Source organism: Camelus dromedarius, chromosome 12 (assembly GCF_036321535.1).
Source record: "Camelus dromedarius isolate mCamDro1 chromosome 12, mCamDro1.pat, whole genome shotgun sequence".
NCBI lineage: Eukaryota > Metazoa > Chordata > Mammalia > Artiodactyla > Camelidae > Camelus > Camelus dromedarius.
Genome location: NC_087447.1, coordinates 60,871,152 through 60,882,353, shown reverse-complemented (window position 1 = coordinate 60,882,353; position 11,202 = coordinate 60,871,152). Strand labels below are relative to the sequence as shown.

Genomic DNA, 11,202 nt, shown 5'->3' with positions numbered 1-11,202 from the left:
ACTATTTGTAATTTGACAGCTCTTAGGGTCTCTGGTTTCTTTAAACAGTTTCCAAAGAAGTTTCAGAATCCCCAGGTCAAAAAGAAGTTGCCCATTGCCACTCTGATAGTGACTTCATAGATAGGAATTCATATCTGTGTTAGATTAACTGTAATGAAACAGCATCAAACTTATCTTTTTTTCCCCCATTAATATGAGACATGGTTAAAACAATCTTAAGTCTGCAGCATAAGATATCTGCATAAGAAAGACAGGTAAGATTGTAAACATGGGACAGAGAGCAAAGGATCATTTGAAATTTGGCTTTCATCTTCTAAGCCAGGTCCTTGGTTATCAAAATACCACTTTTAGACCAACACTATCAGCATCTTTGAATCTGTTAAAATGCAAATTCTTTGTCCCCAACCTATAGGACCTACTAAATCAGAAATTCTTGAGAGTGGAGGTCAGAAGTTTGCAGAAGAATTTACATTTTATTCGGTTGTACAATAAACTGAAAAACACTAGCAGCATGGAAGTCTAATTAATTAGGCTTGCATTTTGTTGTCTTTTTTATCACTTTTTTTCAAATTAACTTTTTGTTTCAGAACAGTTTTGGACTTGAAGAAAAATTGTGAAGATAGTACAGAGAGTTGCCATATATTTCACCCCATTTCCACTATTAAGTAGTGAGGTACACTCGTTACAAGTAATAAGCCGGCACTGATAAGTATTATTACCTGAAGTCCATACTTTATTCTGATTTCCTTAGTTTTTACCTAGTGTCTGTTTTCTGTTCCAGGATCCTTCTAGGATACCACATTGCATTTAGTCATATGTCCTTGGTTCCTTCTTGGTTTTGACAGTTTTTCTTAGACTTTCTTCAAAACCCTGAATTTTGAGAAGGACCGGTCAGGTATTTTGTAGAATGTCTCCCAATTAGGATTTGTCTGGTGTTTTTCTTAGAATTAAATTTAGCATGTTTTGAGAAAGAAAACCACAGAGGTACAATGCCGTTCTCATTGGTGGCATTAAGGGTATGTGCAGCCAACACGGCCTACCATTTTGGTCACCCGGCGGCTAAGGTAGTGTTTATGTCAGTTTTTAACTGTAAAGTTACTCTTTGTCCTGCTTTCTAGCCTTCGTTTCCTTCTGTGTGCAGCCCACACTTGAAAAGGAGTGGGAAGTTACGTTCCACCTCTGAAGGGTGGAGTATCTACATAAATTGTTGAGAATTTTTGCGCATGGGAGATTTGCCTCTTGTCCTGATTTATTTATTTGTTTACTTGTTTATACTGATATAGACTCTTTTTTGTACTTTGAAATACAATCCTGTGTTACTTTATTTTGCTTCTCAGATTTGTCCAGCTTTGGTTATTACGGCCTTTTGGTTTGCTCCTGTGCAGTCCTTTGTCATACCCCTGGCCTGTCACTGTGGGTTTGCTTTGGGGTTTTTTGTTTGTTTTTTAGCACTTTGACTTCCTGGCACTTCAAGAGCTTCAGTCATTTCTCCTTGGTTCTTTCTATTAGAGAAAGGTACTAGAAAACCAGTATCTGGATGTTGGGTGTGCATGTTGCTAGCGTATCTTTGTGTCTGGGTGGGCTCAAGCTGATAGCAAGGAAATACATGTGTATATGCTCACCTGTCTATACACGCATCTATAAACATTTCTGTAAGTAACTATTTGTATATATAGTAAGGTAAACATGAGTTCATACTTACGTCTCCAATACTAATTTATTACCACACAGGTCACTCCAGCCTCCTTTCCTTGCTTATCTGTAACTTCCCACTCTTAACAGTTACACACACACACAAAAAAATCTGCTGTCCACCGGCTTGCTCAGTTTTAGTACGCATGTGCAGCAGTGTCAGAATTACTAAGCTAATGTCCCATGACAGACAGGTCTGTCACCTGGAGTGGCCTTTAGTCTTACTCATTTCTAGACTACAGACTTAGAGTTAGTTAACACCTTTTCCCCCTCACTTGTTTCGTTAAGATTGTTCCATATATTTGTAATAAGGCTTGCATTTATTTTTAGAAAGGTCAATTTAATGAAAGTTGCGATTAGACATGATGTAAAAAGCAAGACCAGTTAGGATGAGGGCATAGAATATAACAAGCAGTCGGAAGAGAGGGAGGTAAATGTGTTTTGAACTGAAAGGCATTAGGGATTAGAGGGTGAGATTTCAAGGGTCAGGTCTACGCTTTGGAACAGAAGACGCACCTAAGCAAGATAGGGAATATATTAAAGAAAAGGGTGTTGGAGGAAGTGATTTTTCATAAAGGACTGTAAGTCTGAGGAATCTTTTTAATATCCAGGTGAAGTAGACCAAGCTGTTGGTAAGTTCTGATGATTATAGTGAGGCCTTACCTGGCTCTCAGGATTTGGAAATCAGAAGTGAATAGGCAGTAATGTAAATACACCACTTGACTAACTGAGGATGCAAAGTTGATAGTGTTCCGAACTTTTGAGGGCATCTTTAATTCCAAAACGGTGACAATCCCTGTTCTTTGCCTCATGCAGTAGGAGTGCGCAAGCACTGAGGTTAAGACTGACAAGGACTGTTTTCACTTAGACCCCAAGTGTGCTTACCTAAACCACCTGTAACTGTTGCAGGAAAATGGGGTGTGAGAGGATAGTCATGGGTCAGGTTTTGGGCAAGTCCCGGGACGGGCCCCACCCAGTAAGGGTCCTTGGCTTCGTACAGGAAAGAACTCAAGAGCAAGCCATAGTAAAGTGAAAGTAGATTTGTTCAGGGATAGACATTATGCAGACAGAATGTGGTCCATCGCAGAAGGGCGAGTGGCCCCAGGGCGTGGGGTGGTCTGGGAAAGAGAGAGTGGCCCTGGGGTGTGGGGGGGTTTCATTTATATGGACTCAGTAATTTCATACGCTAACAAGTGGGAGGATTATTCCAACTGTTTGGGGGAGGGGGCAGCGGTTCCCAGGAATTGGGCCACTGCCCACTTTTTGGCCTTTTGTGGTCAGCCTCGGAACTGGGGGATAGTGAAAATCAGAATTGAAAGGTATTTAATTAGATGGAATTCTAGTCTCATTTTTCAGGCAGGTGAAAAGTAGTTGTGTAACAGTAGTTTTCATTTTGAAAAGTGAGGGAAGATATGCCATTAAATTACAGGGAAAGATGCCTTTTTAAACCTGGGCTTTAGAGTGTTTTAATGAATCAAGAACCACACATAAAATTATTAAATTGTGAACTATAGGACACTTCTTCCAAAGAGAGATCTGTAGTCTACCATGGTGATCTTTTTACATATTATTATGCTTCACCAGGTAATCTTGAGGCTAGTTGAGCTTCAGGTTTCTTAGCATTTTTTTCTCCCGAAAGGATTGTTCTGAGTTGGTAGGTATGAAATTTTCAGATTGTATTAATGTTTTTGATAAGGTATAGAGGTTTGTGAGCATCTTCAGTATGGTAGCTGTCCCTTTGCTTAATTATTTGATTTCATTCATGAAAACATTTTTTAATTACTTCCTATGTGCTGGGGATAACTGACCAAACACATGGGCCTCTGCTTCCAAGGAAGACAAGAGATCGTTAAAACTATACGAAAGATAAACCTGTAAAGGATTGCTGTGAGAGCGTGTTTGGTAGACTTTAGGTGGAGTTTTGGAGGGGTAGACACCGGAGTCCTGAAGGAAAATGGGTGGGAGTTAACCAGACAAATAGAGGAGGGGTTCGACCGAGAAAGACAAGGATGTGAGAAGGCCTGGATTGAGAGACGGCAACGGCCTGTTAAGGACCTTAACTCTTGTTAGTTTGCTTAGCCCCCAAGCTTTCGCTCTTACAGTGGCCCTAAGCAGACATCTCAGCCTCGGTTTTAGGCCCCTCTAGATTCCAGTACATCATGGTAGTTCAGCCAGCCAGCAGAAGCTCTGCCGGGCTTCCCCCAGAAACATGCCTTGCCATGCTGATCTCTAGCCCAGGCCTAGAACTGGCAGATGCCCCCAGGGAAGTAAACAGTTGTTGCTCTCAGGTATCCAGGCAGGACTTCCAGTACATTCAGTCTTCACTGCTTCTGCAACTTTTTGGTATCTCCAAAAATACTCTGCGTATAATCCTTTTATTTTTTTCCTACTTGGCAACTGGAACGATTGCCTGCCAATCCCTACTGTGTCATTCCTGGGAGTGTGGAAGTCCCTACTGAAGAGTTCCTAAATAGAGTAGCAGCGATCGCATGAGCTGAAGTTACTATAGTTGTGATACAATAGGGGAAAGGAAGTTGGGTGATTTCTAAGGAAATTTTTGCATCATTTAAGTGAAGGATATTATTGGTCTGAATTTAGAATAAATTGCACTTGGGACTGGAAGAACTGAATGGATACCGGAGTCACTGAAAAGAAAGGAAACAGAGCAAATGACTCACTAAACGTAAAGAGCAATGACAAGACAGAGGCTAAAATCTATTACAGTGTTGTCATTATTTCTAACATTTAGTGTTTTGCCAGACTCATTTCTACACCTCAGCAGTTAGGACTGGCGAACTGATTATTTTCTTCTATCTTATCTCCGTGTATAAACTTGAAAGTTTGAAGATCAATGGATAGTTTTGAAATTCTGAGCTCAGTAAGAAGAATGCTAAAATAGCCCATGTATGCATCTGTAAATGAGTGTTACATCCTCAGAATAGAAAGACTAGTAAAATACAAAAACATAAGAGGTTTCTGGTTTTGAACTTACTGCATCTTAAAATTTTCTATACTGTCTTCTCTTCAAAATGAAAACCACCTTACTGTAGTTTTTATTACAAAAGGGATATATTCCAATATAAGAAATTAAATCAATACAGAAAAATACAGAGTGTAAGCCCACCGCCCCAACATAAGCACTGCTGACATTTTGTGGTGTTATTTGTACATTGTTTTATCAACATTTTTTTCTAACTCAACAATAATTCAGACCACTTACTATGAAAATAAAAAATATTTATATCAGTTTTATGATTATTTATTATTCTAAGTTAAGCAGTTCCCCACTGTGGAATATTTAATTTAGTTGTTTTCTGTGATAAAAATGTTTCAGTAAGCACCCTTGTCACATACATTGGCATTCTTTCAAATTTTCTTTAGAGTAAATCTTTAGAATTTCTAAATTAAAGTACATACATATATTTCACATACTTTTTATTGGTTTCCTTTTATATTAGACAAAGTAAGCAACCTGTTTAGATTTTTTTTAATGACTAACTTATTGCATTATATTAGAAATGTATGGCTTATTTAAATTTGATTTGAAAAGTCAGTAATAAAACAGGCAATATACCTTGTGACAAGCAAAACATGTTTTTGCTATTTTACAAGTAGCCTTATGAAAAATAATCTTTCATTCATGATACGGACCAAAGAATGGGATATGCTTAGAGGAAGAAAGTTTTGTTTTGTTTCTTTCTTTTTCTGAGGGATGATTTTTTGAGTGGGTGCTGGATAAATGGGAGTTTATTGTATGTTCCCTCCGCATTTGTGTAAGTATGATACTTAATGAGACTTAAGGAGGTCCTGTGCTGGGTGTAAAGGACTCAAGATACAAATCAGTCTTCATCCCTCTTGTAGACTGGTGTTCTTTTTTTTTTTTTTAATATACTTGACATGTAACATGTTAATTTGATAATTTATATATTGTAATATGATTGCCATTGCAGTAATAATTAGCATCTCTATCTCCTAACACAGTTACCCGTTTTTTGGTAGTTGGACCAAGTTCTCTTAACAAGTTTGATGACTGTAATATGATACTGTTGTCTGTATTCCCTGTACTGTGCATTATATCTCTAGAGCTGCTTTAACTACTTGTAAATTTGTACCCTTAAACAACAATAGTCTTTTCCCTCACCCCCACCCCCTGATAACCGCTATTTTATTCTCTGTTTCTACAAGTTTGGCTTTTTTAAATTCCAAATATAAGTGATATTATACAGTACTTGTCTTTTTCTGTCTGACTTATGTCACTTAGCATAATGTGCCAAGGCTATCTGTTGTCACAAATGGCAGGATATCTTCCATTTTTTATGGCTGAATAATTATATATGCATCATATTTTCTTTATTCATCCATCAGTGGACACTAAGGCTTTTTCCACATCTTGGCTATTATAAATCATGCTGCAATGAATATTTCGGTACACGTATCTTTTTGACTTAGTTTTTGTTTTCTTCAGGTAAATAACTCAGAAGTGGAATTGCTGGATCAGATGGTATTTCTATTCTTAATTTTCTGAGGAACCTCCATACTGTTTTCCATAGTGGCTGCACCAGTTTACATTCCCACCAACAATGTACCAAGGGTTCCCTTTTCTCCACATCTTCACTAGTACTAGTTGTCTTGTCTGTTTGATGATAGCCATTTTAACAGGTATGAGAGATACCTCACTGTGGTTTTGATTTGCCTTTCCCTGATGATTAGTGATACTGAACATCTTTTCATGTACCTGACGACCATCTGTATCTTCTTTGGAAAAATGTCTACTTAGGTCTTCTGCCCATTTTTAAGTCAAATTGTTTGGGTTTTTGTTACTGAGTTGTATGAATTCTCTCTATATTTTGGATATTAAACCTTGTATATACACAATCTGCAAAAAGTTTCTCGCATTCTGCAGGTTGCCTTTTCACTTTGTTAACTATATCTTTTGCTGTGCAGAAGGTTTTTAATTTGATGTAATCCCATTTGTTTTTTATTTTTGTTGTTATATCCAAAAAATCATCATCAAGACCAATGCTCAGGTCCTTTCCTATGTTTTCTAAGAGTTTTAAAGTATCAGGTCTTAAGTCTTTCTTTTTTCCCCCTGGTCTCTATTTTATGTATTTCCATTCTGATCTTTACTGCTTCCTTCCTCCTCCTAACTTCAGGCTTAATTTCTTCTTTCTCTGTTTCCTTGAGGTGTAAAGGTAGGTTGTTTATGAGATTTTTCTAAATTTCTTAATATATGAACTTATTGCTATAAACTTTCAGAACTGCTTTTTGCTGCATCCCATAAGATTTGATAGGTTGTATTTACATTTTCATTTGTATCAAGAAAATTTTTCATTTCCATTTTTTTCTCTATTGTTTAGAAGTGTCTTGTCTAGTGCCCATATATTTGTAAGATTTCCAGCTTTCTTCCTGTCGTTGATTTATAGTTTTACACCTTTATACCATTACTGTCTAAAAAGATGGTATGATTTCAACATTCTTGAGATGTTTTTATATCATATGACCTATCGTAGAAAATGTCCCTATACACTTGAGAAGAACGTATATTCTGCTGCTCTTGGATGGAATGTTCCATGTCTGTTAAGATCGTTTGCTCTAGAGTGTGGTTTAACTCCAACATTTCTTACTGGTTTTCTGTCTGGATGATTAGTGATCATTGTTGTCAGTGGGGTGTTGAAGTCCTCTACTAAGATTGCATTGTCTGTTTCTGCCTTTACATCTCTCAGTATTTGCTTAATACATTTAAGTTGCAGATGTTGGGTGTGCATATATTTGATTGTTTTATCTTCTTGATGTCTTGACCCTTTTGTCATCATATAATGACCTTTCTGTCTCTCGGTATCATTTTTTTGGCTTGAAGTCTATTTTGTCTAAGTATGGCTCTACCCACTTTGGTTTGGATTTCGGTTGCATATAATAGCCTTATTTTGAATCTTCACCATGAGCCCGTGTGTATCTCTAGAGCTGAAATTATATAGTTAGGTCATTGTTTTCTAATCCAGCCAGCCAATCTGTGACTTCTGATTGGTGAATTCAGTTCATTTCTCTCTAGTGATTACTGCTGCCATCTTATTGTTTGCCTTCTGGTTGTTTTATATCCCCTGTTTCCTTTTCCCTGTTTCTCCCTTTGTAAAGGGGTGGTTTTCCATGATGATTTGCTCAGCCTCTTTTTTTCACATTTTGTGACCACTCCAGATTTTTGCTTTGGGTTACCAAGTGGCTTACATAAAGCATCTCCTAGATAAAATAGCCCTAGGGGGAAGACTTTTTAAAAAATAGCTCAAACACATGTTCTGTGTGGTAGTACATATTCTCTGAGTTTATTACACTGCATGACACATAATCACTTGTTCTATTCTCATGATCAACTCTTGATCAAAGATTATTTTTTTAAAATTACCAATTAAACAGTAAGTTGCAAAGGTTACTATTTTTCTCCAGACTCGTGTTTCCAACCCACACATGCCGTTTTAGCTACATACGTCTCTTCTGGAAGGCTGCCACTGGGAAGAACGTAAAAGAGATTCATAAACTTTTGTTGCATCTCCTTTAGAAATGAAATAATAGAGTTGGAGGGAAACTTAACAATCATTACTCATGAGGAAACGGATGCCCCCGAACATGTAGGGATTTCCTCAGCTGGGACAGTAGAGAAGTGTGACTTAGCACCGTAACTCAGTGTTCTCTCTGCAACATAGGGCTCTACCCTAAAATAAAGTGTATGCTAAGGTAATATGGTAATAAAGTTAAGTCTTTACATTTGCTAAAATAAATTATTTTACAAAACTCTCATTTCATATGCTTTATGAATTTATACTTCATAAATAACATTTTATTGCTCTTTAAAGCAGAATACTCTTGCCTCTTTAAGTTAAACAAATAGAGTATATTAAAACTTACCCTGCTGATTCAGGGTCATTGCTGTCAAGGCCACTTATATATCATGGGGAATCACCACCTATTAATATTGAACATATAGGAAATGTTTGTCCCCAAGGTAGACACTCCCACTCTTGTATTAAATTGTATTGTTGGTCAGCGAACACAGGTAACAAGGGGTAGTTTCTCCTTGCAAATTTTGAGCTGTCACTTCTTATTAATTTTTGATTCTCAACTCTTTAGCTAAGTAACTGAACAACCGTGCTTTTTGAAGCTTTCATCTTATTTTGCCCATTAATTCTGAGTCTTAGGCTCTGCATGAAAGTTTGCACCTGCTGATACACTTTTCTACTCAATAGGAATCAGTACGAAGGTTTGTGGCAACAGTGGACTCGTGAACCACACAGGTTTGAACTGCATGGGTCCCGTTACACGCCGATTTTTTTTTCACCATGTACTACAGTAGTACATGATCCATGGTTGGCTGAATCCATGGATGCAGAACCAAGCGTATGGAGGGCCAGCTATAAAGTTACACACAGGCTTTCGACTGCACAGAGCGCCCCTAACACCCATGTTCTTCAGGGGTCAACTGTATTTTCTTCACCCATCACTTAGACTATTCAATACAGTTGACGTTACCGAAAGTACAGTGTTCAGTTTTTCCTTACCATTTGTATTCCACAGTGGTTTCACAAGAGGTGTGCTATTCCAGTTTCCTTGCCAGACGCCCCCCCCCCCTTTTTTTGGTAATCAAATTTATTATGGTATAATTTTTACATATTTTAAGTTTACAGTTTGATTAGGATGACAAATGTATATACCTGTGTATTTATCACCCAGATCAAGATGCAGAAGACTCCCATCTTCCCAGAAAGCTTACTTATGCCTCTTTAGCCGCAGGCCTCCTCCCTGCCCCTTACTGGACCCAGGCAATCACTGTTCTAACTTCGGTCACAGATTAGCTTTGCTTCTTCATATAAACAGAATCACATACTAGGCTTTCTTTTGTGTCTGGATTCTTTCCCTCAACAATGTCTGCCAGTGAGATTACACGTATTGGCAATTACTTCATTTTTATGGCTCAGTGGTATTCCACTGTGGCCAGACCACAATCTATCCATTCATCTGTTGATGGGCATCTGTGTTATTTCCACTTGAAGCTGCTATGAACACACATGTAAGAGTCTTTCAGTGACCACGTTTTTTCTTCTCTTTAGAAATTACCTAGAAGTAGAATGTTGGAGTTATATTAAACTTTATAAGAACCTGACCGACTGTTTTCCAAAGTGACTGAACTGTGTTACATTCCTACCAGCCAGGTCTGAGAGCTCGAGTTCCTTGCCGCATTTATTTTAGGGAATTTTCAGTTACTTTATCTCTTTCTACCATATGGTTGAAGTCTTTTTGCTTTGTTTTATTAGATTAGCACTTTGATGATGAAGTTACAGATTTTTAAAAGCCAAAAATCTGTCTGCAGATGAACAAGGTGGAAGTCTAAAATCAAAACATGACATAAAAAGCAAGATTTCTGCATACTCTGGCTTCATGAGTTATCAAAAAGAAAGAAGGATTTTACCCTCAGACTTTCAGCGACACTTTTAATGGATGACCACTTGGCTGACACTTCACTATAACAATTCTTTCAGAGTCCCAGCTGCTGCTTGAATTGTAAAGGTTGCGATAGAAATCTGTTTCTTTACTTCTGCCCAGGCTGAACGAGGGTCTGCTTTATTTTCAATATCAAACATAGCATCAAAGATGCCAGGAAATGACTCTCCAGCATATTTGTTGTGGCTGCTTGGAGCAAAGATGATGTGCCTAGTAGAAAAAAACATAAAGAGGACAGGTTGAGCTAAAGAGAATATACATACTAACATTTCATATGCTTTTTCTTTACTCATTCCCTTTTGTTAGACCACATCTTGCTAAGTATTCAATGTCTGCAGTCATTTACTTCTGTTACTCCAAAATGAAAACACGCATAATTGGTTTGAGATACTTAGGTAGTCGTGTAATTGTAAGCAAAGAAAGGAGCAGACTAAGAAGCATTTCATGAATCATGTTGCCAACCCACACAGTTGGACTAATGTAGATTCTTTCCTGTTAGTTACGTGCATTAGTCCTCTGACTGCCTAGCCAGCCACAGACATCCACAAAACATGTATGTCTCGTGGATATATTTAATAAGGGAGAAGAGACTTAAAAAATTATTTTGTGTTGCTTTTTAGAGATTCAACAAGAATGACAGTTGCTCCCAGTACTCTTTAGACATTAAAAAGCAGTAAAGAAACTTGTATTCCCCAAATATCATAAATGGTAAGTATAATGAAGCCTATTCCACAAAGGTTAAATGGCTGTATCTGGGTTGCCCAGAAGGACACGCTTAGTTTCTGATCTAGCAGGAAAGTTTGCAGTTGATGACCTACTTCATCTCATAAGTAGTTCAAGAGATCAAGCCACTCTCCCCATTATGTGGAATTCTGCCTTCCTGAAAAGGACATTTTATTAAACCCTCTTATCAGGAAGTAGATCCAAAAGTTAAATCCTAGAGCTTCTTCAAGATGTAAATCTACAGTGTGAGACAATTTGGAATTCTATAAATCAGTATTAATGATCAAAGAAATAATCTAG

The 11,202-nt window shown here is 37.6% G+C and overlaps 1 protein-coding gene across 1 annotated transcript in view; it reads right to left on the bottom strand.

Annotated features, from left to right (window-relative positions):
* Nucleotides 1-4,722: 4,722 nt before the first annotated feature.
* Nucleotides 4,723-11,202, bottom strand: part of NAALAD2 (N-acetylated alpha-linked acidic dipeptidase 2) — a 48,676-nt gene continuing 42,196 nt past the window's right edge. Inside the window, exon 19 of the mRNA XM_031460533.2 lies at nucleotides 4,723-10,389. Within this exon, the coding sequence (XP_031316393.1) occupies nucleotides 10,200-10,389 (190 nt within the window). The 3' untranslated portion in view covers nucleotides 4,723-10,199. The remainder of the gene's footprint in view (nucleotides 10,390-11,202) is intronic.